This window comes from Camelus dromedarius, chromosome 16 (assembly GCF_036321535.1).
Source record: "Camelus dromedarius isolate mCamDro1 chromosome 16, mCamDro1.pat, whole genome shotgun sequence".
NCBI classification, from domain to species: Eukaryota; Metazoa; Chordata; class Mammalia; order Artiodactyla; family Camelidae; genus Camelus; species Camelus dromedarius.
In genome coordinates this window covers 55,799,743-55,825,913 of record NC_087451.1, presented here as the reverse complement: position 1 = coordinate 55,825,913, position 26,171 = coordinate 55,799,743, and the positions used below count along the sequence as shown (strand labels likewise).

At 50.3% G+C, this 26,171-nt stretch overlaps 1 protein-coding gene and 2 non-coding genes across 14 annotated transcripts; 2 read left to right on the top strand and 1 right to left on the bottom strand.

The window, feature by feature from the left end:
- On the top strand, positions 1-25,045 carry MED24 (mediator complex subunit 24). Of its 12 annotated transcripts, none has more exons than XM_064496050.1 (27): positions 1-2,705; positions 3,237-3,401; positions 3,490-3,572; positions 11,341-11,379; positions 11,729-11,802; positions 12,167-12,399; positions 12,543-12,599; positions 13,995-14,106; positions 14,239-14,389; positions 14,695-14,808; positions 15,302-15,349; positions 15,759-15,841; positions 16,128-16,214; positions 16,664-16,775; positions 17,267-17,409; positions 17,942-17,979; positions 18,422-18,504; positions 18,867-19,045; positions 19,163-19,262; positions 19,557-19,732; positions 21,611-21,875; positions 22,166-22,347; positions 22,515-22,605; positions 22,895-22,994; positions 23,830-23,964; positions 24,242-24,390; positions 24,530-25,045. In XM_064496050.1, exons 2-27 carry the CDS (start codon positions 3,272-3,274, stop codon positions 24,644-24,646), a joined length of 3,081 nt encoding a protein of 1,026 aa, XP_064352120.1. In that variant the 5' UTR covers positions 1-2,705; positions 3,237-3,271; the 3' UTR covers positions 24,647-25,045. The 12 variants fall into 12 exon arrangements, with proteins under 12 accessions (XP_064352120.1, XP_031324033.2, XP_031324031.2 ...); XM_031468173.2 differs by lacking the exon at positions 1-2,705 and adding an exon at positions 2,718-2,795 and having other exon boundaries at positions 23,884-23,964; XM_031468171.2 differs by lacking the exon at positions 1-2,705 and adding an exon at positions 2,718-2,795 and having other exon boundaries at positions 23,845-23,964.
- Positions 5,597-5,700, bottom strand: LOC116157970 (U6 spliceosomal RNA). The gene has a single exon (XR_004142202.1). It is a non-coding gene; the product is annotated as a U6 spliceosomal RNA (small nuclear RNA).
- LOC116158020 (small nucleolar RNA SNORD124) lies at positions 18,239-18,342 on the top strand. Its single transcript, XR_004142250.1, has one exon. It is a non-coding gene; the product is annotated as a small nucleolar RNA SNORD124 (small nucleolar RNA).
- Positions 25,046-26,171: the final 1,126 nt, after the last annotated feature.

Below are 26,171 nucleotides of genomic sequence, written 5' to 3'. Positions count from 1 at the left end.
AGGGGAACGACTCAGTTTCCCTATAGAGTGAAGGGAAGAGGAAACCCGTTGTGTCTTGTACGTTTCCCAACTATTTCAGTATCCCTGGGTCTAGACTCTCGCCACTTTTCCTTATACTTCTTTCCAGCCTAGGTAAGGAATGGCTCCATCTTCTTGGGTACCCAAAACCCAGTTCCCCACAGCCTCTTACCCTACCTCGAGTCCCCACCTAGACTTATCTCCTTTTCTGCCACTGTTCCAGAGCTGCCATGTCGCTCTGCCTGGCTGGCTTCTCCCTGCCCCTCTTCTCCAGCCAGGCTCCTTCCCCAGCCAGACCAACCAACACAATGAAGAGCTTGGACTTGGGGTTCAGAGAGCAGAATCGGGAGCTCAGCCTCTCTCAGTGCTGAGGGAGAAGAAACAGACATCCCAGGAAAGTGGAGACAGTAAGAGGGATGTTTTAGAGGGGTTGTGTTGGGGAAAGGGTTTCCTTCTACACCCAAAGGGGATGTTGACATCTCTTCTTTCATCCACTGGAAGATTATCATGGAGTCCCGTCCTTGTAGTGGGCAAGCCAGAGAGCTTGTGGGTCCTAGGAAGTGATGCTGATATGGAGAGAAAGATGGTATGGCTGCCTCTGATATCTACAGACCAGGGAGTCAGGACAAAGTAGAGAAATTGGAAATAGCCCTTGCCCAGAACTAAGGGAGTTCCTTTACTCCCTTAGGAGTCCAGTTCTTAGGGAAACCTTGACAAGCCTACAGGGAAGGTGCTGGTGAGAGGTCGGGGACAGGGAAGGCAGATGGGCTCACTACAGAAGCCACCTCCCTGCCAATGTAAAGTGGGGAGGAGGCACCCCCACCCCGCCCCGAGATCTGCCAGGTTTCCTGCCAGAGGGGGATGGTTTAAGTTCAGAATACCACTATCTTTAAGGCCCAGATATTCCCCACTCCCATGTAGATTGGATCTAGTACCCACTAAGTCAGGAGCCATCGGTCACAAAGTTGACAGAGGACAGTTTGGGCTGTGAGGGGTGGGAAAGGAGCTGCAGGATCCAGGGATGGGTCAAGGTAGGGGGTCCTAACCTGCAGTAACAGGAAAGGGATGAGAGGAAGGAAGCAGGCAATGGTGGAGTGAGGCGCCTGGGAGAAGAAGGGAAGCCAGCTATGTGAGAGATTGCAGGGAAACAGGGTCTGTGGCCGTCTCAAGTGTGTGTGTGGGGGGAGGGGAGGGGGTGTTTGGAGGTTAAGTGTGAGGAGTCTGGGTTCTCCCTCCCTCCTGCTTTGGAAGCTTTGGCTACACATATTTGGCAGCTGTTTTGTATAAACATTCCCCAGCAGTGTCACTTGGGCAGGCACTAAAGGGAGCAGAATGGAGGGGATTGTGGGTGGGCGTATGGGGAGGGAGGAAAGCCATAGACCTTAGAGGGGTGTGATCTGGCTCTCCTCCAGCTGCACTCTCTCCTTCAGAACATGAGTTCCTGTCTCCCGATTTAGACTCTGCTCCAGATACCCAGAATCCTGTCATTCTCTGCCCTGAGGGCCTCAGGTTTGATTCCAGAGTCTGAGTGGACTGGTCTTCCAGATATGTCCCTCTGAGGACTGATTTTGCCACTGAAAGGGTGACCAAAGAATGGTTGTTGGGAAATACAGATGGAGCTTGAACTCCTGGTTGGGAATATGAGGCTTCTCATGGTATGGGATGGGGAGCTGAAAATAGGGGTGGCTGGGGGGCTCCCATGTTGTTTGGGTCATAAATGTTAGGGACGACCTGTCCACAAACAGGACAGGGATGAGGGCTGTTTATAGGGAGGCTCATATGTTGGAGCCAGGTGGGTAGCATTTGCTTTTGGGCTTCTCACTGGGGGTGGAAAAAGTCTAATACCCAAAACACTAGGATAAGCGAGACATTCCATTGTTTTTAATAAACTTAAGAAAATAATATTTTTAGATTTATGGGAAAAAATTTGAAGATAGAGTACCTGTACCCCACGCCCAGTTTTCCCTTTTATTAGGAACTTACATTAGTATGGTACATTTGTTACAATTAATGAACCATTATTGATACATTATTAACTAATGTCTGCTGAGTTTTCATCTAATGTTCTTCTTCTGTTCCAGGATCACATCCAGGATACCAAGTCACATTTAGTCATCATGTCTCCTTGGGCCCTTTTGACTATGACAGTTTCTCAAATTTTCCTTAGTTTTGATAACCTAAACCTCAGTTTCCTCCTTATTGCTTAATACTGGGAGGACTGCCAGATTTGGGGGTGAAGTAGTGGGTGATGTGTGTGCAAGTGACAGAACCTCAATGTCGCTTCTGGAATACAGGTGTGGAAATGAGAAGAGCCCTGCTAGACTTAGGGATTTAGGAGGAGGGAATAAAAAAAGACCAGAAAGAGAAAGCCTATTGCTGAACGAACGCCACACCCTTGGCGTGCCTATTAACTAGCGGATAATGAAAGGATGTCGGGATGTGATTTAAATGCTCGGTCGACAGTGACGTCATTGAACGAAGCCTGATTGCGAGAAGCCTTTCAAGAAACTTTCCCTCTAAGTCCCCTGAGTCGCTGCGATGCTTCAGCTCCTACCTGTCCTCTAAAGGAGAGTAACAATGCAGGCTGACTAGCTTCGTCCCCTAGCTTGCTCGCTCGCGGAGTCCAAGGAACTACAATTCCCAGAAGACATCGTGGCGTGACCGGGCTCTTGCTGCATCCCGATTGGGTTAATAGTGGTTACTCCCAGCCAATAGAAAATCAGCTCTTTAATAAGTGCCAAAATGGTGATGCCTAGGATCTAGGACTAGGTTGTCCGGTAGGCTTAAATTTGGGGAGGTGGTGGATGAAAAGGAAATAGGAAATTTCAGGGTTGGGGAAGGTAGAGGAAATGGGGGCGAGGGGGGGGGCGGAATCTGGATTTGGGTGGTAGCGGCTGAGGGACGCAGCGAGAGCTAAGGGCAGAGTTAGGGAACCGGAACCAGCTTAACCCCTTGCTGCCCATTTATCTCTGTATTAAAGTCCCTTTGACACCTTAGTGCTCCAGTTTCAAGAAGGATGATTTAGGAGGGGAGAACCTAACAGGATCCCTACTTTGCCCCTTTCCCTTTTTTTCCCTTTCTAGTTCTGCCTCCCTTAAATCTTCCTGTATCTTCTCCATTCCATTTTATTCTGTTCGCTGCCCCCCTCCCCCCACGCCCCGTTCTTTTCCTCAGAATCTCTTCACCCCTTCTCTAGCTCGATTTCTCCCGCCTCACAGCTGACCGCCACCGGCCTGGCCTCCTGAGTGAAATCATGAAGGTGGTGAACCTGAAGCAAGCCATTTTGCAGGCTTGGAAGGAGCGATGGAGTGACTACCAATGGGCAATCAACATGAAGAAATTCTTTCCCAAAGGAGCCACCTGGGACATTCTCAACCTAGCAGGTGTCAAGTGAAGTAGGAAGGAAGGATGGGAGGGCTAAACCCAGAGAAGCTATAACCACTGAGTCTTACTTTGTTATTCCCCTTACAGAAGCACTACTGGAGCAGGCCATGATTGGACCTTCCCCCAATCCTCTCATCCTGTCCTACCTGAAGTATGCCATTAGTTCCCAGGTAAACTGTTCCACCTGTTCCAGAGAGTGAGGGTTTGAAGGTAAAAGACTTGGAGTACAGCTCAGACTTTCTAGGTGAATTTGAACACATCATTTCTCTGAGCCTTAGTCTTCTGGTGAAAATAACAGTACTTCATTGGTTATGATTAATATTACATTAACTTATTCTACCAATAAATATTCACAGATGCTTGTATGTGCCAGACAGTGCCATAGGCTCTGGGGATTTACCTGTGAACAAGGCCTGATCCCAGCACACAAGGAATTTAGTCGGTAATGCAGGCATATAAATAAACAGTCAATTGCAGGATGGGATTATGATATAGGCTAGAACAGAGTACTATGGGAGTACATGGGAGGGGCACCTAATCCAGCATGAGCAACCAGGGAGAAAGTGATGTTTAAACCAAGACATGAGTGTTGAGTGGGAGTTGTCCAGGCAGATTGATGAGAGTGTACAAAGCAGAGAGAAAAGCACATGCAGAGGCTGGGAGACAAACATCACATGAATTTTAGGAACTGAAAATAGTGTGGTATGGCTGGAGCAGCAGTTTTGGTCTTAGCACCTTTTATACCCTTAAAAATTGAGACTCCTACAGAGTTTTTGTTAATACGTATTATATCTTTTCATATCACCATTTTAGAAATTAAAAAGAATTTTTGTACTTAAAAGTAACAAAAAAATACCCATTTTATATTAATATAAATGACATTTTAGTGAAAAATAACCATTTTTTTTAAAACAACAGAAAATTGGTGAAGATAGTGGCATTGTTTTACATTTTTGCAAATCTCTTTGATGTTTGGCTTGATAGAATACAGCTGAATTCTCCTATCTGCTTCTGCATTCAGTTGTTGCGGTAGGTAGGCTGTTTCAGCTGATGTATATAAAGAGAATCTGGGGGGAGGGTATAGCTCGGGGTTAGAGTGCACGCCTAGCATGCACATACAAGCAATCCCCAGTACCTCCACCAAAACAAATAAACAAAACCCTCATTACCCCCCTCAAAATAAAAGAGAATCTAGTCTTGCACATCAGATACTTAGTTTGAAAGGGAGGAGTATTTTTAAAGCCTTTCAGATAAATGTGGATATTTTTCTTTGATAATTATGCTAAGATTCAGCAGATGTTGTAAAAATCACATCAGTGAATTTTTAATACTGTTACATTAAAATCCATTGATTTCTCTCTTGCAGTTTGAATGGATCTTTTACCCCTGCATGATTTTATAATATCATGAATCGGTCATTTGGAAAATATCCATTACTTATTTATACAGATATTCCAATTGTTGACATATTTAGTTATATAATGTCATATGTCATGGAGCCTCTGGGACTTTCTGTTGTACACTTGTAAGAAAGTAAGAGTGAAAAAGGCAAATACCATCTTGTAGTATTTTAAAAATAGTTTTGACCTCATAGATCCCCCAGGGGCCCCTGGACCATCTTTTGATAACTGCTGGGCCAGTACTTCAAGGAGGAGATTGGTTTAGAGCGAGAGATAGAGATTAGGTCATAAATGACCTGTTGGTGTTGCTAAGGAGTGTGGACTTTATCCTGGGGTAATGAGTAATCATTTAAAGGGCTTTAAGTGGAGGAGTAGTGTGATAGGATTTATATGTATTTAACATGGCAATAAAATGCATAGATCGTAAGATTAATTCATTGAGTTTTAGTAATTGTCTATACCCACGGCATTAACATCCAAAATAAGATACAGAACATTTTCGTTCTCCCAGAAGGTTCCCTTGTACCCTCTTCTAGTACATCTTCCTATAACTGCTAAATGTTTCTATCTGCACCATAGATTAACATTGTCTATATTTGAATTTCATAGAAATGGACTCAATAGTATAAACACTTAATGCTCTGTCTTCTTTTGTTAAACAGAAATGTTGTTGAGCTCTTTGTTGTATATGTCAGTAGTTCATTCTTTTAAAAATATTTTTTACTTATTTTTTTTCATTGAGGTATAGTCAATTTACAATGTTGTGTTAGTCTCTGGTGTTCAGCATGGTGATTCAGAAAAATCACCGCTTCACGAATTTGTATGTCATCCTTGCTCAGGGGCCATGCTAATCTCTGTATCATTCCAATTTTAGTATATGTGCTGCCGAAGCGTGCACTCCTTTTTTTAAATTGCCAAGTAGTATTCCTCAGCTGGCATGTAGTTCTTATGCCTTTTTTTTCCTCTTGGCCTCGTGGCCTCGTGTCTGCTTTCCATGTTAGAATAAGCTCATCTTCCTTAATCTTTTTTTATTTTTTAATTTAAATTTTTTTTTCTTTTTTGGTGGGGAGAGGAAATTAGGTTTGTTTTATTTATTTATTAACAGAGGTGCTGGGGATTTAATCCAGGACCTTGTGCATGCTAAGCATGTGCTCTACCACTGAGCTATATATACCCTTATCACCCTTGCTCTTTTTAACTGCTGTATAATGCTCCATATGTTCAGTAATTTAGGTTGTTTTGCATTTTTTACTGTTAATCATCAATGATTCACTGAACATCCTTATACTTACCTCTCTGCATATCTCGGACTATTTCCCTAGGATAGATAGCTAGAAATTGCTGGTTTGAAGAGTACACACATGTTAAATCATAGTGGATCCCGCATGTTGCCCTCAAAAAAGGATTGTATCACTTTACACCCACTCCATAGTCCTTGCCAGTATTTCCCCACACCTTTGCCAGTGTTGGATAGAATCTTTTAAGATTTTTTTCCTAGAGAGGCAAAAAAGTACATCATGTTATAAGATGTATTTCCACGATTGTGATGTTGAGCATATTTTTTCACGTTTATTGGCTCTCTGTATATATTCTGTGAATTACTTATGTGTATCATTTGCCCGTTTTTTCTAACATTAGTTTATTGTCTTTATTTTTTTTTTAGTAACAGCTTTCTTGAGACATAAATCACATAACATACAGTTTACCCACTTAAAGTGTGTGAGTCACTGGTTTTTAGTATATTTAGACTTGTGTTACCATCACCACAATCAATTTAGAATATTTTCATCACCCTAAGAAGAATCTTACAATTTTTAAGTGTCTTTTAATATAGTCTATCTTGTAATTATTATCTGTTATTTATGTTTTAAATTTTTTTCTATCACTGTTTTAACTTTGTGGTTTAATTTGCTTAGCATGCAGAATATTTTTTAATGTATTTGTTGTCAGATTTAACTGTTTTTTTTTTTCCTGTATGGCTTTTGTCTTGCATAAGGGCTTCCCTGCTCCAGGATCAAAATATATTCTTTAATTTCTGCCAACACTTCACTTTGTTTAATCCATTTAGAATTTTCTGGTGTAAGGAAAGGATCCAAATTTATCTATTTTTCTGAATAGATGGACAATGGCTTTATTGAATAGGCCATTTAATGGTCATATCTTACATTCTCTTAACAGACAATGGTCTATTTCTTGACAATCTAGTATTTCATTGACATATTTATCTTTTTTGTGCCAGTACTTTACCCTTTTCATGACTCTATCTCTATAGTACGTTTGATATCTTATTACTCAAGTCTTCCCTTAGTTGTTTTATTTTTCAAAAATTTCTTGGCTGTTTTCAGGCATTTTCTTTTCCAGACAGATTTTAGAATCAACTTAAGTTCCTTAAAATATCCTGTTGCATTTTGATTGGGGTTTCCTTGACTTTGGGGATTTGAGGAATTTGTGGTTTGATTTTAGAAGGATCACTCTGGTTGTAGTTTGAAGAATGAGTGGGAGGGAGGTAAGGCAGAAGGCAGGGAGACAGTTTAGTCTAGGATATTTTTTCTGTAAAGGACCAGATAGTAAATACTTTCAGCTTAGCAGGCTGTATGTTCTCAGTCACCACCATTCTGTCATTTTAACTCACAAGCACATTTAGGCAATAAAGCACATATAGGCAATATGTGAATAAACCGACATGGCTGTGTCCTGATACAACTTTATTTACAATAAAGGTAACGAGGCGGGGTGAGTATAGCTTAGCGGTGGAACACATGCTTAACGTGCACAAGGTCCTGGGTTCAGTCCCCAGTACCTCCATTAAAAAAAGAAGTGTAGGGGGAAGAAAAAAAAGGCAATGAGGCAGATTTAATTTTTTAGCTGTAGTTTTCCAAGCCCTGATTTCGGTCTGTTACAGTGATTCAGGTAAGAGATGATACTAGCAGAAACTTGAGAAGTGGCAGCAGGAAAAAAAAGATGAGTCCAAGAACAATTTAGGAAGTGGCATTGAGAGGATTTGGTGGTTAACTGGAGGAGGGGTGTGAGAGAGAGGAAGAAATCAAGGCTGAAGTCTGGGTTTCTGGTTTGGACCCCTGGAGGGCTGATGGGATGGGAAGGAGACAGTGGGATTGGAGCAGGACTGCTGTTAGGGTTGGAGTGCAGATGAGGGGTGGTGTTTGCTTCTGGCCTTGATTCACTGAAGGTACCTGGGGGACTGACAAAGAGAAGACCCTCAGTAGCCAGTTGAACACATAATATGTCTGGAACTCGGAAGGAGAGAGGAGACTGGAGCTAGGGTTTAGGAGCTGTCAGCCACAGATGGTATTTGAAGCTCCAGGCATAGAGGAGATTGCCCAGAGAGAGTGTGGCGCGGGAGCCAAGAGGTGACCCAAGCCGTATTTCTGAGGAACCAGTCACACTTGGGGAACACCCAGAGGAAAAGAATTCCTCAGAGGAGTCTGAAGAGAAGGGACTGGTGAGGAGAGAAGGAAACCAAGAGAGTGTGATCCCAAGAAAAGCCCAGGGAGGAGAGGACTTGAAGGATGAGGAGCTGTTTCCTGCTGTTAGATGCCACTGAGAGGGCAGCGAGATGAGAACCGAGGAGTAGCCGTGGGGTTTAACAACTTTGTTGATGAGCCTAATGAGAGATTTTCGCGGTGGTGAGGACAGAAGTGATTGGAGTGGGTCGTGTTGCGAATGGAAGGCCAGGAGGTAGAGACAGTGCGTGTTGAGCACTCATGTCTGTGGTGAGAGCATGGTGGTTAATTGGAAATAGAGAGTCTGCGGGGGGTTCTTTTAAAAATAGAAGACCCTTGAGGAGGGAAAGGGTAGCTCAAGTGGTAGAGCGCATGCTTAGCATGCACGAGGTCCTGAGTTCAATCCCCAGTGCCTCCATTAAAAAAAAAAAGATAAATAAAAAAGATAAACCTAATTACCCCCCCAATTTTTTTTAAAAATAGAAGAACTTTGAGATGTGTAAATTGATGAGAAAGGCAAGAGGGAGGAAGAGCCTAAAGTACCGGTGAGAGAAAGAAAAATAGGAAAGACCTTCGTGACTTGCAAAATGCTATGCAAGATTAGTAATTTATTCTTCCGTCAGAGTCAAGAGGCTCTTTGGTCCAGTGCTGTGCACGTAGACGGCACTTAGCAGGAGTTGAGGGCGTTGAATATGAGGAGAGAGGGGATTAGAAGGCAGCTGCAAGGTCACTCTGGGCTGGCCAGGTGTGCACCAGGCCGCTTAGACTGTCTCCAGCCTCGGGGGCTGATGGTGGCTTAGAGCTTCTATGTTGATGGATATATTAGGACTGGGATAGGTTAAATCCTGCTGTGAAAAGCAGTTCACCATGTGGAAAGTATTTTTAGGTCTCCAGAGTAGCAGGGCTTTATTGATACCATTAGCAAAGACGGGCTGAGCAGAATTCTGACTTTGGAGCCCATAAATTCACAGTAACTCCCGGCATCTCTCAGAACCTACAGAACTGGGTGTTTTTCTTCTGGTAGTTTGGGGTGAGTTTCTAGTGGGGACATCCAGCTCCCCCTTCAGGTTGGTATCCAACAGGGCTCAGTTCGCTGCCAAACTCTTGCTATGGGGACATGGGTTATAAATAAACAAACACTCGCCTGGAACGTTATGGTCATCCTGCCCAGGCAGGCTCCCAACTTTCTGATCACTGTCAGACACCAGCTATGGCTTCACAGTATGCCCCGCTGAGAGTGGCACTAAACGCTAACGGTGTATTTAAGTCCTCTGTGTGTTTTGCTCCTCTTTATCCAAGTCCAGTAAAAAATGTCTGAACAGAGAGCCGTCTGTTCATGTATTGGAGAAACTACATGGAAGGCATTGCTATGCATGTAAAATTCACCGTACTGAGTCACTGAGGGTGACTTAGCTTTCTTCTTACATCTTTGGAAATTTCTATTCCTCTAGTGAAGACAACCTATGAGGCAGGTGATTATCCTGACGGTTTTTATCATTATATTCTGCTTTTTATTTTGATACATTTTGCCACTAATTTTGAGTACACACCTGTAACTATGTTCTGTGGTATTCACATTTGATCAGCATGCTATAATTATTATTTTTTAAAATATGGCAACTTAAAAGCTCTCTGGAGGGTTTGATTTCATTCATGACTAATTATTTCTTTTGAACCACATCTCCAATCTTAGTGATGAATAGGTTTTACTCATAGAAATTTGCTTTAAGGTAAAAGTTTTTCAGGATGCTAGTTACTAGAATTCATCAATCTAAAGCAATAAAAACTTACTGAGGACCTACTGTGTGGTCAGCCTGGGGCTAGGTTCTAGGGAAACATAAACTTAACACTATTTCTGTTCTCAGGGAGCTCACTGTTCAGATAGCATTTCCTGAAATGTCTTTTGCAAATACTGCTTAAATGAAATTCCTCGGCCACATAATTTGGAAAAGTATTGTTTGCTTCATCGCCAGTTATCCTAGAGATTCTCATTGTATACAAAAATATTATTATGGTTTAGGGAAGTCTTACAGTAAGGAAAGCTCTTTACTAAAAGAACCCTTTAAAGAAAGCTCTTTGTATATGTTTATTTCAGGGTCTCTCAAATTCGTATCACCCAGAAGCTCTGTATATGTGTGTGCATGTGTAAAATTTCTTAACGTCTTGAGGAATCTTTGGAACAACATCACCCAATAGAACTTTCTATGATGATAGAAATGTTCTGTTATCTGCACTGTCCAGTACAGTAGCCACTAGCCACATGTGGCTGTTGAGTACCTGAGATGTGGCTAGTTCGACTAAGGAACTGAATTTTTAATTTCATTTAACTTCAGTTTAAACAGCCAGATGTGGCCAGTGGCATCCCTCTTGGACAGCACAGCTTTGGAAGCTACTTTGGGAAATGTTGGTCTAAGGGTGTGTTTTTACTTATCTATTCTCCAGACGTTATTAACAGGTTCATGGTGGTCACTGAGTGAAAGCATCCTTGTCCTCAAGGAGCTCCTAGTTTGGTGGGGCAGCAGGTACCCACTGTGCAATGATAGGTCTAAGGCATTTACTGGGAGCACCGAGAAAGGATTTCAGCTTTGGGTGGTGCCCTGGAGGAGTCTTATAGAGAATGAGTATGTGTGATGAAATTCACTACCTATTACAAGTGTAGGTGCTACGTGTTCATTGCAGGGAAAGTTTGTGTATCTCCAGTTCTTGTCCAAATACAATCACTCTTGATAGGAGTTTTAGGAGTAGAGTAAGAGGATCTCACCCTGGTCCGTTCTTCTGCCCACCAGCAGTCTAACCTTGTTCTGTCTGGTGGCATGTGAACGTGAAACTTGTCCCCTTTGGATACCCCCAAATCATCTTCTCAGTGGGTTTATGCCGATGCCTTCAATCATAGTGAGTGTGATTGAAGCAGGAATGGGCACAATGCCTGATGTTACTGCCTCTCTTCAGTGTTTGAGGATGGCCTCTCGAAGGGGTGAGATTTTAGGAGAGTTGCAGCCACTTTAAGTGTCAGTGTTTGTGCCTCTCAACTGTGGCACACTAGTTGTCTGAATTTTATCTTTCTTCTTTCTTTCCAGATGGTGTCCTACTCCTCTGTCCTCACAGCTATCAGTAAGGTATGACCACAGCCACACATGAGCTCAGTGGGGGGGCCGGGGGGGCAGAGGAATGGTAGCGACAGAGGGGCCCCACCTCCCTGACTGCTCTGACCACGTGACCTCTGAGGCTGGGCAGGCAGCACAGCCTGCCTCTGGCTGGCATGGCTGCTTTCCTTGGGAAGGAGGGGGATCCTGGGAAGTGGAGGCTGGCCATTGGGAGCCAACTGCCAATGTTGAAAGGATGCTGAGCCTGAAACCTGAGGTCAGAGTAGAGATGAACAGGAATCCCGAATGTGCCAGGTGCTGCAAGCGTGAGACTGGGGAGTGACTGGGACGTTCCATAGCATCACCACTGTTCTTTCCACAGTTTGATGACTTTTCCCGGGACCTGTGTGTCCAGGCTTTGCTGGACATCATGGACATGTTTTGTGACCGACTGAGGTAATGGCAGGGGTGAGGGGCTCACAACCTTCCAGCACTATCTTAGCGTAGAGGAGAAACTCCTGGCACAGAGACTCAGACCGGCTCTGCGGGCTCCCACACTTCTGCCCACCTGCTCATCTGCACCCACTCACCCCCATTCTTTTCTCCTTATTCCCTTAGGACTAAAATGCCTCTTCTCTGTCTGGAGTAGCTCATTTGAAATCTTATCCAATGGGAGCCGACAGGGCCATCTTCCCCAGGCCTTTGCTAGCTTCCCAACTCTCTTCCCTAGTAGGGGAGTGCCAGGCCCTTTGGGGAACGTTGGTGTGGGTCAAATTTCAGCCTTTGGAGTAGAGTCAGATTTTGCATCCTTTCTTGGTAGCTGTCACGGCAAAGCGGAGGAGTGTATCGGGCTCTGCCGGGCCCTCCTCAGCGCCCTCCACTGGCTGCTGCGCTGCACCGCAGCCTCTGCCGAGCAGCTCCGAGTCGGGCTGGAGGCCGGCACTCCAGCGGCCGCCGAGAAGCAGCTTGCCATGTGCCTGCAGCGCCTGGAGAAGACCCTCAGCAGTACCAAGAACCGGGCCCTGCTCCACATCGCCAAACTAGAGGAGGCCTGTATGTCCCCTGGTTCCCTGAGCCCCACCTGCCACTGCGCCCGTAGCTGGTTCTTTAATTGAGAGGGGAGAGGCAGGATGCCATCCCACTTCTTTCCAGGAGGATCTGAAATCATCCCACTTCCTTTTTTTTCTCCCCATAAGCATTGCATACATCCCAGGGACTTGGGCAGGGTGGCACCCGAGCCAATCAACCAACAGGTATTTACTGAGCATTGTTGTATGCCCAGCACTGTGCCAGGTGCTGGGGGTGGGGGGGCGGGGGGCTACCGAAGGAGCATGTGGCAGGTCCCTACCCTCCACAAGCAGACACGCTAGTGGGGAGCAAGACTAGTACGTAATAGACACGGAAAAAACGGGAGGACAAGACAAGCACACCATCCATTCTTGTGTTGGTCTCCATGTGACTCATCTTTTGAAAGCAAATGACTCTTGTGTTTGAGTGTGGCCTAAAACATCCCTCTAAACGCAGGCCTGTGGCGCCGTACACCTCTTAACTCAAGTGCAGGTGTTGAATTTCAGACCCCTCCAGAGCCCAGGATCAGACAGACCACCTGGTGGGAGGGAAGACTGGCAGTTCTGGACATGGGACCCGAAGGCCACAGTCTTGCTGATGAGGCTTGGGACCACCTAAGGATCTCTTGTTCTCCAGTCACAAGGATACTGGAGTGGGTTCCACCTGGGTTTTCAGGACCTGGCTGGAGAACTTGATATAGGATTAGTATGTTTATTACTTCTCAGAATAGGGTTTATGGCCTGTGAAAAAGCCAGAAAGATGATCACTATGTAAAAATGGGCTGTACGTATGTTGAGCCCTTGACAAGTGTTTGTTGGCTGAAAAGCGAGTGAATATTGAACTTAATTTTATCGGATCTCAGGTCTTCTTGTTTTTTTCCCCTACACTACATGGAGGTTAATGGGCTAGGTGGTGGCATTATTAATCATCTGACCCTCTGGAAGCGTAATCAAGATAAGTTACTTATAATTAAGGGCCAAATTGTGCGGTGTAGACCGCGAGTATAGGCGTTGAGGAGTCAGAGAGCAGTGGGTGGGTAAGTTGTTGAAGGAGCTGGGGCTTGAACAGAGACTTGAGGGCTAGTGAGAGAGTGAGGGTGAGGTGAGTAGGAGGGGCATTTCAGAAGGGGGAGCAGCGAGAGCAAAGTGACATGGAGCAGGCGACATGGAAGGCTGTTTAGGACTCCAGCTTGACTGGGCTGGAGAGTGGTGGCCACTTGCAAGGCTGGCCCATTCTTGAAATGATTTGTGGCCACCCCTCTGTTCCACTGGACTCCACACCCCCTCTGCCTCCCTCTGTCCCTGCCTGTGTTATGCCGGACCTAGTCTCTAAGTCAGCTGCGTGCAATCCCTAGAGGTCCATCCTCTGGGAATAGCTTCTAGGGGCTCCATCAATGGTGTGCACCCCTCTTCTGGAAACAGTGCATGCTGCCCTCAGGCCCCCAGCCTTCATGCCATCCTCAGGGGAAGCCTCCCTGCGTGGTTTTGTGGGCCCAGGGGGTGCCAAAGTCGAGGAGTTGGGGCCACTGTCTTCCATGCCTCTGTTTCCCATCATTTTCTGCATTTCCTTTTCTCTGCCAGCTTCCTGGACTGCCATTGAGCATTGCCTCTTGAAGCTTGGGGATATCCTGGCTGGTCTCAGCAGCCCCCAGCTCCGGAGCCAGGCCGAGCAGTGTGGCACACTTATCAGGAGGTACCCATTCCCAGGGCGATCACGGTGAAGGGACTGGGGAGGTGTGGCCCTGGCCCCGGCCCCTCTGCTCTCACCTCCTCTCTGACTCTTCCAGCTCCCCACATACTGTCCCCTGTGGCTGTTTTCCCTCAGCATCCCCACCATGCTGTCCGTGCACTCGGAGCAGCTGCACAAGACTGGCTTCCCCACCGTCCATGCAGTGGTCCTGCTCGAGGGCACCATGAACCTGACAGGCGAGACACAGCCGCTGGTGGAACAGCTGATGATGGTGAAACGCATGCAGGTGGGAGGCCAGCGCTGCTTCTCTGTCCCCAAGACAGGCCGGCCATGCGGAGGGCAGGAGGGAGGATTCTTCTGGTCTTTCTTGGGAGAGATAGGGTTTCTCTCGCTTCCTGGTGGAGCATGGATCCCAGTCCTGCGCGGTTCTATCTGTCTGATGAAATGCCATGTCACCTGGCGTCCCTGGTTCTCACATGGGAGTGGGGGAGGTGCCTGTGCTGTGTGGCCTCTGACCCCCCGATCCTCAGGGGCCCAGAGGCAGGAGGGGCACGGCACCCTCTCAGGACTCACCCATGGCTCTCCCTGCAGCATATCCCTACCCCACTTTTTGTCCTGGAGATCTGGAAAGCTTGCTTCGTGGGTCTTATTGAGTCTCCTGAGGGTACTGGAGAGCTCAAGTGGACAGCTTTCACCTTCCTCAAGGTACCTGGGACGGGGGAGCTGCGGAGAGCCCATCTGGGGATGGTTCTTAGGAAGAGCAGAGACACCCTGGACCTTTGCCCCACGTTTCTCCCTGCTGGCCTTGTGCCCAGCTTGCCAGGTCCCCCAGCACAAGTTCCCCTCTGTGATTTTCTCTGAAAGTCCCAGGGCTGTGTTCAGCCCACTTGGCAGGCTTCCGCCATGTCTTGGCATCAGCCAGCGTGGCGCAGGGCAGCTGTGGGAGCCCACTTTGGCTTATGGCATTTCCTCGTCGAGCCATGAAAGTGAGGGGTTCCTGTGCCCCTCAGGCTGAGGGCACCAGGCACTTGGCTAGCCGTCAGCTTTCTGATTTGGCTCTAAGAGTGTCTTTACTTCCAGGGCAGGAGTGTTCCTGTCTCTGTGCAGAGCAGCGGGCTGGAGGGGATGCCTTTAGTTCTGGGTGAAGGAGAGAAGAAATTGAGCTTCCTATCCCTCACCACCCTGCCTCACCCTCTAGATTCCACAGGTTTTGGTGAAGTTGAAGAAATACTCTCATGGGGACAAGGTGAGTGAAAGAAATGAGATGGGGGGAGGACATGGAAACAGGTGAATCCTTGTTTCTGCCCCAAAGGAACAAGGGCACAGGGAGGGTTCCTTGGCCCTTGCTGGGCACTGGTGCATTCTTGTGCTGGAGTCAGCCTGGGAGCACGTGTGTACCTCTGCGCACATGCATGCAGTCTTCTGACAAGGCAGCCAGGCTGCTTGGAGACGAGGTTGCCTGAGAAGACCAGGCCGGGGTGGACACAGGGAGCAGTCGTGCCCTGTACTCTTCCCATCCAGTTGCTGGAAGCCAGCGGGGCACGGCTGACTTGTAGGCTGTTGAACCCAGCAGGGCATCCTCATGAGCCTGCATCGCAGGCTGTGCATGGAGCAGAGGACCTGGAAGCCAGAATGCAGTTTCTGGCTCTTTGCAGGACTTTACTGAGGATGTCAATTCTGCTTTTGAGTTCCTGCTGAAGCTCACCCCCTTGCTGGACAAGGCTGACCAGCGCTGCAAGTATGAAGTCCCCTGTTCACCCTCACTCTACTGGAAGGTGTTCTGGGCTCTTCCTCTGCTCTTTGTGCCAGAGAAGCCCCAGGAGACTGTCTCCTTGTTCACTCCCCTCGGCAGGGGCAGGAGGCAGCAGCCCCGTGGTTGTGAGTGCCCGGTCCTCTCTGCCTTCCCTCGGGCACTCAGAAAGTTCTTCATCCTCAAGGAAGGAAGATGCAAGACAGGCTCATTGCTCCCTCTTCAATAATCCCTGCTGTATGCCCAAGCCTCCCATTCTCTTTTTCCCTCACAGCTGTGACTGTACAAGTTTCCTGCTCCAGGAATGTAGCAAGCAGGGGCTTCTGTCTGAAGCCAGTATGAACAACCTAATGGCCAAGCGGTAAGTGTGAGTTCCTCGAGCTGGCCCACGGGCCCTTTGACCACCCCGCCTCAGGTCCAGACCGGGCTGCTGGGTGCCATCTCCCCTCCAGTCTAGAGTTCAGGTTGCGGGTGACAGGGGCCACGCCTAGAGTTACCAGGGACAGGAGATTTCTGCAGAGCAGGTCTTGCACTCTTAGGTGCTCCATTTTAAGTCTCACCCTCCTTTGTGATCAAAGCAGAAATCCTAAAACTTCCTTTCATCTTCAGTGAACTTTCAAAATAGATGTAAAGACAAGTGACAAACTGAAGCAATTGCGTTGTTAGATCTGCTTTTGTAAACCTCGCCCGACCCCAGTGGCACTTCCCAGCCTCCTCCGGGCCGCTGCTTCAGGGACTGGACTGGGAAGCGTGTCAGGAATTGATCTCTGTTCCTCTTCCCTTCTCTTGACCGACTGGTTCCGGCCACAGCAAAGCAGACCGGGAGCATGCACCGCAGCTGAAATCAGATGAAAATGCCAACATCCAGCCCAACCCTGGGCTGATCCTCCGTGCGGAGCCCACAGTCACCAACATCCTCAAAGTGAGTGTGCGTTTCCCCTCCCACCAGGGTCATCTCTTCCCTCTTTCCAGCTTCCCCTCTACTTCCAGATAAATAAACAGAGGCCACAGAGCTCTCTTCTGGCTTGTACACATGGTTACTTTGGAGGTAGACTAAACAGGGAGGGGAGGGAAGCACCACTGGAAACGAGTATCTGTTGAATGTCGCTGGTGAGGCAGGCGCTGTGCTGGGTGCTGCACTTGCTCGTGCAGAAATAATGCTGAACCTCACAGCAGAGACCTTGCACACCCCGACCCCACCACCGTCGTCCCAGTTAGGTTGAGAGGGATGGATCGGAGAGCAAGGAATTTTAGGAATGGATTTCCAGATGGGAGTCAGAAAGACAGAGATTAAATTGCAGGTTGTGGTATCCCGTTTACTGGAGACATGTGGAGAGGAACTGGGGCTCGGCAGTATCTGTGTGTTCAAGTCTTCAGTATTCTTCAAGACTTGGTTTCCTGTCTTGTCCCCAGACAATGGATGCAGACCACTCTAAGTCCCCGGAGGGGCTGCTGGGGGTCCTGGGCCACATGCTGTCTGGGAAGAGCCTGGACTTGTTGCTGGCTGCGGCCGCCGCCACTGGGAAGCTTAAGTCCTTCGCCCGGAAATTCATTAAGTAAGGAAGGCCGAGCCCCTGACCAGAGTCTGGGAGGCAGGTCTGAAGGAGGAGGTAGCAGAATAAGAGTGAGGCACTGGGGGCTGGGTCTCCTCAGAGATGCCAAGGCAGAGCATCCCAACTGGAGACTCGGGGGAAGGGCCGGTTCTCTGGACATGAAAAGTGCTCTTTTGTCTTCAGCTGGGGATGAAGTGGAGGTGTTTGGTGAGGTGATGAGGTGTTGAACAGTTGGCGTGGAGGGATTGCGTGCAGACCCACTTACTAGTAAGGGGCTCTCAAATTCTGACTTTTTTCATTGACTTGGAATTTCATGTATAGAATGTTGTTCCGCTCAGCGAGCCACTCTCTAGGCTTTGGAAATCTTTTAAAAATAGAAAGAGTTCTCATTTCTGTAGCGATGGGTGTTCCCTTTAAGTTGAACCCATAGTTCAGACTCTAGTGACTGCCCTCTGAGTGGGCGGGGCCCCCCGACCACAGCCATTCCTCAGCGATGGCCTTGGTTGATGCGACCCCGTCTCCATTCCTTCCGCAGTTTGAATGAATTCACGACGCACGGCAGTGAAGAAAGCAGTAAGTCAGCTCTGCATACCCCCAGACCCAGTGGCGCTGAAGGTGGGGTGCAGAGGGAGAGGACAGGGAGGGAAGAGGAAGCCTTTGCTCATCCTGGGGAGGCTGTTTTCTCCCCTGAGTGATGACCAACCGAAGCTTCTGGGGAGGCTTGAAAGAGGGTCATGCGGGAAAAGGATTCTTCCCAAACCACTATTTGTCTCTCCTTCCCCTGTTATGATTTGGTCAGGTGTTGGGGGGGAAGGAAGGTATCAGGAGTCTTTGATTCCAAGGAAGGGATGATGTTCAAAATGAGACTCAAGAAAAGGATTCTGAGCCTCAGAGCTCTGAAGGAGCCACTCGGTCCCTGACCTTCCTTGAGGCAGATCCTGATCCCCTCCCGACCCAGACGAGGCCTTTGGGCCCCTGTCCCAGGCTGTGAGGTCAGCCTTCTCCTCCTTCACAGCCAAGGCGGCCTCAGTTCGAGCCTTGCTCTTTGACATCTCCTTCCTCATGCTGTGCCACGTGGCCCAGACCTATGGCTCAGAGGTGAGTAGCGGGGAGCAGTCAGGATTGGGGGACACCAAGAGAAGGGGCGAAGGGGAAAGAAGTAACCAATAACTCCCCACCTCACACCCCTAACCCGCCTCTGCCCCCGCCAGTCTCCCAAGCCTGGTCTCCTGGCTGCCCAAATCAGGTGCCCACCCAGGCCCAGTCAGTAGTCACCCCCTTGTCACGACCTGAATCCCTCAGTGCCACACTCATACCCACCACTAGGTGGCAGCATAGCCACTGTCTTTCTCCCTTAGATCAATTTGTCTCCAGTTCTTTAGGCTGGAAGAGGGAAGCGCTGGGCAGGACATTGAGGTGTAGGGTGCTGCACATCCCCCTCCCCAACCTTCCTTTCCCAGGTCATCCTGTCTGAGTCGAGCACCGGAACAGAGGTGTTCTTCTTTGAGACGTGGATGCAGACGTGCATGCCCGAGGAGGGCAAAATCCTGAACCCTGACCACCCCTGCTTCCGGCCTGACTCCACCAAAGTGGAGTCCCTGGTGGCTCTGCTCAACAACTCCTCGGAGATGAAGCTGGTGTCAGTGGCCTGGGTGCCCACTCCAAGGGGGGCGGTGGGGGCAGGGCCCAGACCCTCTCCCTCAGCCCATCCTGCGCTCCCCTATGGTGATTTTTCTCCCGCCCTACCCCCTCGCAGGCAAATGAAGTGGCACGAAGCCTGTCTCAGCATTTCAGCGGCCATCCTGGAAATCCTCAATGCCTGGGAGAATGGGGTGCTGGCCTTCGAGTCCATCCAGGTAGCCCTGCCCAAGACACAGAGCCAATCTTTGATAGCTTGTTAGAATTCATAAGAGCAAGAAGACCCTTAATCCGGGAGTCCATGTGTGGACATTGACCTTCCTTGTAAGCATAATCTTAGCTGCTCCTTCCCACCCAGGTAACTTTGGGAAACTCAACTTGTGGTGAAAAGAGTTGTGGATTGTGGCCCAGGACTCCACTGCCTTGCGGAGACCGGGGACAGCGAGGGCCAGGGACAGCGAGGGCCAGGAAGGGGAGATCGCGACCCCAGTCACCCTCTTTCCCTCTCCCAGAAAATCACTGATAATATCAAGGGGAAGGTTTGCAGTCTGGCAGTGTGTGCCGTGGCTTGGCTGGTGGCCCACGTGCGGATGCTGGGGCTGGATGAGCGTGAGAAGTCGCTGCAGATGATCCGCCAGCTGGCAGGGCCGCTGTACAGCGAGAACACCCTGCAGTTCTACAATGAGAGGTCAGTGACCCGTCCCCTTCTTCTGGAGCTCTGCAGATCTGGCGTGAGATGTCAGGCCCTCCAGTCACCACTGAGCCCCTCTTCTCTCACCTTCCGAGACACCGGGCTCACCTGCTCACTCTTCCTCACTCACTCGTGTTCTTAATCACACATTTACTCGCTGACTCAGCAGCATTTAGTGTGTCTCTGTGTTTATAATCCAGCACTTGCTGTGTGTGTCCCAGCACTGCAGACCCCAAACAGCTCTGATTCCAGCCCTCAAAGAGCTCAAGTTGTGGAGGAATAGCTTGCCAAGATAAAGTAATTATCTTAGTTATACTGCTGTCCAGGAACTGTGAGCGCATTCATAGATTTTACAGGCCTTGGGCCTGTCCACCCCTTCCCTTCCCCACCCCCTGCCTGGCTGTCTTCTGTGACATTTTCCTGCCTTGGCTTTTTAGAGGCTTGGCAGACCTCTCTAGTGACTTCAGCTCTGTTGAGTTGAGTGATGGTGGTTCTTTACCCATCCAATAAACTTTTTAAAAAAATTTGTGGTAAAAAAATACATGGCGTGAAACTTACCATCTTAACCATTTTTGAGTGTACAGTTTATCAGTGTAGGTATATTCACGTTGTCAAGAAACAGTTCTCCAGAACTTTTTCATCTCGTAAATCTGAAACTGGACCCATAAAGCAACTCCCTGTCCTGTCCTCCCCCAACCCCCTGGCAACCACCATTCTACTTTCTGTTTCTATGAATTTGGCTACTTTAGAGACCCCATGTAAGTCGAGTCACATAGTATTTGTCTTTTTGTGACTGGCATATCTCACTTTGCTTAATGTCCCCAATATTCGACCATGTCATTGCATGTGTCAGAATTTCCTTCCTTTTTAAGGCTGAATGATATTCCATGGTATGTATATTCTGCATTTGGCTTATCCGTTCATCAGTTGATGGACGTGTGGGCTTCTTCCTCTTCTTGGCTGTTGTGAACCGTGCTGCTCTGAGCACGGCGTGCACTAAGCCGTAAGTTACAAGTGATGGCCCTTACTGGATGGGTAAAGGATGGATGGAGGGGGACGTGGAAGCACTGAGCTGGGATGAGGTTGGGAGTGTGTAAAATCACATCTCCTGCTTTTCCCTCTCCTCCTCCTTTATTCCTTCCGCCCTCATCATCCTCCCCACCCCGAGTCATGGAGTGTTTTCTCTGACCTAATCCATTCTAAGAGCCCCGACTTCTATCTGGGAAATCTGTGGCTCCATTATGCAGGTGGAAAAAGTGACCCTGAAAGTCAAAGTGACTTTACCAGAGCCACCCCGGGTCCTCCAAAAGGTTAGCGCTCAGGCCCAGGTCTGTATTCACAGTCGAAGGCTCTTCATGAGAAAATTCCTGGATGTACACTTGTTTTTGCCCAGCTACCAAGGGCCGGGAAGAGTCCTGTGGGGCAGCCCTCGGGCCCCTGTCCTGGAAGTAACAGTTTACTTTGGGAGGAGGCCAAGGCTGGGTAGGGAACCCCCCCAAGCACTCAGCCCAGACGGAAGTGATTGTATTTATTTATGCCAGAGGATTGGCAGGGCCCAGGTCTGGGGGCTGGGGGAAGTCGAAAGGAGAGTGAAAAACATGAATATGTTGCGGGAATGACCGAGGAGGCAAGTCCCCCCACCCCCACACCCCAGGCCGGGTGCTGGGAGCAAGACTGGTGGGGTCGGGTCTCCTGGGGGTTTGCAGCTTCCTTTTGTCTCCTCCCTCAGTGTAGAATGGGGTTCATTACCCTGGAATATTTCTGTAACCCAAGTCCTGGGAAGAGTCTAGCCTGGAAGTGTTGTCCCCTACTCCCTCACCTACTGAAGCTGGTGCTGCCTGACCCGCAGGTCCTCTCCCCCTCCCCCTCCGCCAGGGTGGTGATCATGAGCTCCATCCTGGAGCACATGTGTGCTGACGTGCTGCAGCAGACAGCCACGCAGATCAAGTTCCCGTCCACGGGCATGGACACCATGCCCTACTGGAACCTGCTGCCCCCAAAGCGACCCATAAAGGAGGTGCTGACAGACATATTTGCCAAGGTGCTGGAGAGGGGTTGGGTGGACAGCCGCTCCATCCACATCTTTGACACCCTGCTCCACATGGGAGGTGTCTACTGGTTCTGCAACAACCTGATTAAGGTACTGGCGGTTGGTGGGGGCGGGCTGGAGGACCAGGTGTCCCCAGACTATGGGAGACAGCTGAGAAAATGCCTGACAGGGCCAAGCTCCCTTCATTTGTACTCTGACATCCCATCACCCAGCCCGGTCAGCCAGGCTTCCCTGAGGGGCCCCTCAAACGCTGAGTAGGTTCCTTAGAATCCAGAGCGGTCCTTGCCTCAGGAGCTCCTGGGCCCTAGGGGAGCTGCAGGATGTCAGAGCCCACATTGAGGGCCCTCAGCTCCTTGGTCCCCTCTCCCCTGCCCACGCAGGAGCTGCTGAAGGAGACGCGGAAGGAGCACACACTGCGGGCGGTGGAGCTGCTCTACTCCATCTTCTGTCTGGACATGCAGCAGGTGACCCTGGTCCTGCTGGGCCACATCCTGCCCGGCCTGCTCACCGACTCCTCCAAGTGGCACAGCCTCATGGACCCCCCTGGCACTGCCCTCGCCAAGTAGGATTCTCAAGTCCCTACAGCCCAGAGTCTGGCACCCCGTCGTGCCCCCCAGGGAGGCGGGGCTGTGGGGAAGCCCTGTCAGGTGGGGTACGGTCAGCATGGGTGCAGAAACCCTCTTGGGGGCCCCTCTGATTTTAACCCCTTTTCCTGGACCCCTTTGCCAGGCTGGCCGTCTGGTGTGCCCTGAGTTCCTACTCCTCCCACAAGGGGCAGGCATCCTCCCGCCAAAAGAAGAGACACCGCGAAGACATCGAGGTAGGATAGGGGCCCCTCCCCCATTCACTTGCCCATGTGCTTGTTCCACAGACGTTTATTGAGCCTTTTCTGGTAAGAGGCGCCTTCCCAGGCCCAGGTAGCCAGGCACGGACCCTGCCCCGGGCCGCTTTGTTAGGGGTGACTGTGTGGAAGTTCTCTCCCTCGGGTAGTGGGAGGGGTGAGGGGAAAGATGACCCTGTTCCCTACTCTGATCTGATCTCTGGCCCTCTTCCCCGTAATGGGAGATCTGGGGATCCAGGGATAGATGACAGTGACTCCTGCCCTCCAGGATTACATCAGCCTCTTCCCCTTGGACGACATGCAGCCCTCCAAGCTGATGCGACTGCTGAGCTCCAATGAGGAAGATGCAAATATCCTCTCAAGTCCCAGTGAGTGTGTGGACACGGGCTGGGTGGGCTGCCTCCTTTCTCGGGAACTCGCTTCTGCCTGAGAGCTGCCCTGCTCTGGTCCCCGGGCATCTCGCTGGCTGGTCAGAGACGGTGTGGCAGGACTGTGCCCCGTTCTGTCCCCTGTGGCTGCTCTGTTTCCTACCCCAAGAGACTAGAGGTAGCTGTGGATCTCTCCTTAAGGGTTGAAGCTCTTCTGCCCAGATCCCAGCCCAGCCCCGGGCGCATGGTCGGTTGTCCCTTCCCCACCCCTCACTTACCGCAGTGAGTTCACTGCCCTGGGCACACTCTGTGCCTTTGACTCACCAGCTCTGACCTTCCTTCCCCCTAAACAGGCCTGGGCTGGGACTCGGGACTGCTCCCCACTCTTCCTGCCTAGAGAGCACCCCTCCCCCACCGACCTCTCTCTCCCTGCCAAGGGCTCTTCTGTGGCATTTAATTTTTCCTATTTCCAGAGATTTCTCCTGAGCCTAGAAGTTTCTCTGAGGCCTTTTAGAGAGTAGGGGACCCACTGTGCACTTGAGCAGAGGAAAGACGCTGGGTCTGCCGCCTGCAGATCCTATGACTGTTGGCTAGTCACTTAATAAATCTTAGTCTCAGTTTCTCCATCTGTATAATGGAGGTGTGAGGACTAGCGGCTTAATCCACGTACAGCCAGCAGATTGGCGCCTGGCTCCTGGTGGTGCTCACTAAACATTAGTTCTCTTATATCTGCTTGTGGGGATGTCTGTTCTCGGGGCCCTTGTGACTCTGGATCCAAGGACATTCTCCGGGCAAGCGCTCCACCCCTGACGGGTGAGGGCTTCCTCTGGGACAGCGATTTTGAATGCAGGAGGCCGTTTCCTCAGTGCTCCCTCGCTTGGCCCCACAGCCGACCGATCCATGAGCAGCTCCCTGTCGGCCTCCCAGCTCCACACGGTTAATATGAGAGACCCGCTGAACAGAGTTCTGGGTGAGTCCTCCAGCCCTGCTCCCACAGCTCATCCTGGCACCCCGCATCTGCCACATTCCCCCTCTTTTCTCCGTCTCCCCTAATTGCCAGCCCTCTGTCTCCCCCAGGCTCCCACCTCGTCCCTCTCTGGCTCGCCCCCAACTTGCCTTTCATGCTGCCTCTTTTTGACGTCCCCCTTTTGGGGGCCACTCTTAGCACCGATTTCTTCTCCCAGAGTCTGACCTCTTCCCAAATCTTTCTGATGGGATTCTTCCCCTTCTCCCCTGATGCCACACAGCCAACCTGTTCCTGCTCATCTCCTCCATCCTGGGGTCGCGGACCGCCGGCCCGCACACGCAGTTTGTGCAGTGGTTCATGGAGGAGTGCGTGGACTGCCTGGAGCAGGGCAGCCGGGGCAGCATCCTGCAGTTCATGCCCTTCACCACCGTGAGTCTTCACCTGCGGGCCGGGCTGCCCCACCCTCTAGATCCTGGGGGTCAGCGGCCAGGAGGGAGGGGCTCCTTCCTCTCGGACAGTGCACCCACTGTCGCCCCACTGAATAGCTGTCTATCTGTCTGTCTGGCAGGTATCAGAACTGGTGAAGGTGTCAGCCATGTCCAGCCCCAAGGTGGTTCTGGCCATCACGGACCTCAGCCTGCCCCTGGGCCGCCAGGTGGCTGCCAAAGCCATTGCTGCCCTCTGAGGGGCTTGGAGTGGCCGCTGGAGCTGGCGGGGGAGGGTGCCAGCCCCAGGCACCTCAGAAGGGAACCATGAGGAGAGATGAGACATCATTGCTCATAGCCACATGACGTAACAGCCCTCAGTCAGTCGGTTTCCAGATCTTCCCCTGCTCCTGACTTCTGACCTCTAAGACGTCTCCCAATCTCTTTCGTAATTTCCTTTCCCCACTGCCGGCACCTGGTTCCTTAGCTCAGGGCAGCCTCCCTGTGTTGCACCCCTCGCGCCACTCCTCCCCTCCCGCGGGTAGATTTACCTCTGAGAGAATGCCCAGGTGCAGGGGCTGTGTGTATATATGTATAGGTGTGTTTTTTACATGACGGATGTTCACCTCGGCTCACTTGTAAATAAAGACCCTTGTGGATCCCTTCGTGACTGTAAGTGCGGTCAGGGCCCGCATCTGGTGGGGTGGGGAACACTGTTTTCTCCTTGGCATCCGTGCGCCATGGCCCAGGGAGAGGCTCAGTCCTGTGGCTGTGGAGGAAGGAGGAGGAGGTGCAAAGGAGGGCCGGGCTCAGGTTCCCGTGTTTGTCTGCTCAGTAGGGGCAGGGCATGGCGTTGGGAGCAGCTTCCCTTCCTCATTCCTGCCCGCCGTCTCCCCTCACCCCACTTACTCTGAAAAGGGAGAGGTTTTGGCTATGGGCCCCACTGGTGCTGGGGTAGGGTGTCCTGTTCTGATGTTCCCTGGCCTGGCCAGGCCCCACCCAGAGTCTGCCTGGCCCGGAGTTTGCTCTGTCCTCCCCAGAGGGGTGAGGGGGATGAGGGCAGGAACTCTGTTTAACCTTTCCTCTCCTGCTCCACACGTCTCCAAGCTCCGGTTCCTTCAGGACCAACCTGCGAGGGAGGTGAGTCCCTGAGCCTTGAAGCTGGGGACTCCAGCCCCACTTAGCCAGACACTGCTTCTCATGAGCCTGATGGGGAAGGAAGTGGGAGGGGCTCAGGAGCCGAGGATGGAGAGTCTTGAGAGGGGACTCGGTTGGCCCCAGGGCCTGGTGGAGGCACTCTGGAGCACACGTGCGTCTTCGGCTGAGGGCACAGAGAGGTTTGTGCCGTGACACAGCCCCTCCATCTCCCTAGGTGTGAGCTGAGGCCCCTTCAGCCATGAGGCTGAGACGGCAGGAAAGCAGCAGGCTCCCTACAGGTCAGAGGCAGAGCTTGATGAGGGAGAGACAGACGCACAGAGCCTGGAATTTGGGGTCTGACCCAAGCTGTCACCTTGAACTCAGCTCCCTAATCTATAGAAGGCCCTTCATAATTCTGTATTTGTGGGCAGCTGGGAGCATGGATGGACTGAGGTGTGTGGAAGATGGTAAACTGACGAGCCCTGTGCAAGTGTGAAGTACTCCCTTGTTTCAGACCAGCGTCTGTCTGTGTCTGGACTGCTGAGCCCCCCACCCCCTCCTCCCAGCCCACTCTCTCCTCTCCCAGTACCGGTGACCCACTGCCTTCGTCCTCCCCACTAAGCTGTGGCTCCCTGTGGGCAGGGACCA

Coding starts and splice junctions, on each gene's coding strand:
- MED24 (XM_064496050.1), top strand. CDS start 3,272: ATGAAGGTGGTGAACCTGAAGCAAGCCATTTTGCAGGCTTGGAAGGAG. Junction 15,350..15,758: donor AATACTCTCATGGGGACAAG/GTGAGTGAAAGA, acceptor GGCTCTTTGCAG/GACTTTACTGAGGATGTCAA. Junction 19,263..19,556: donor TGGCCTTCGAGTCCATCCAG/GTAGCCCTGCCC, acceptor TCCCTCTCCCAG/AAAATCACTGATAATATCAA.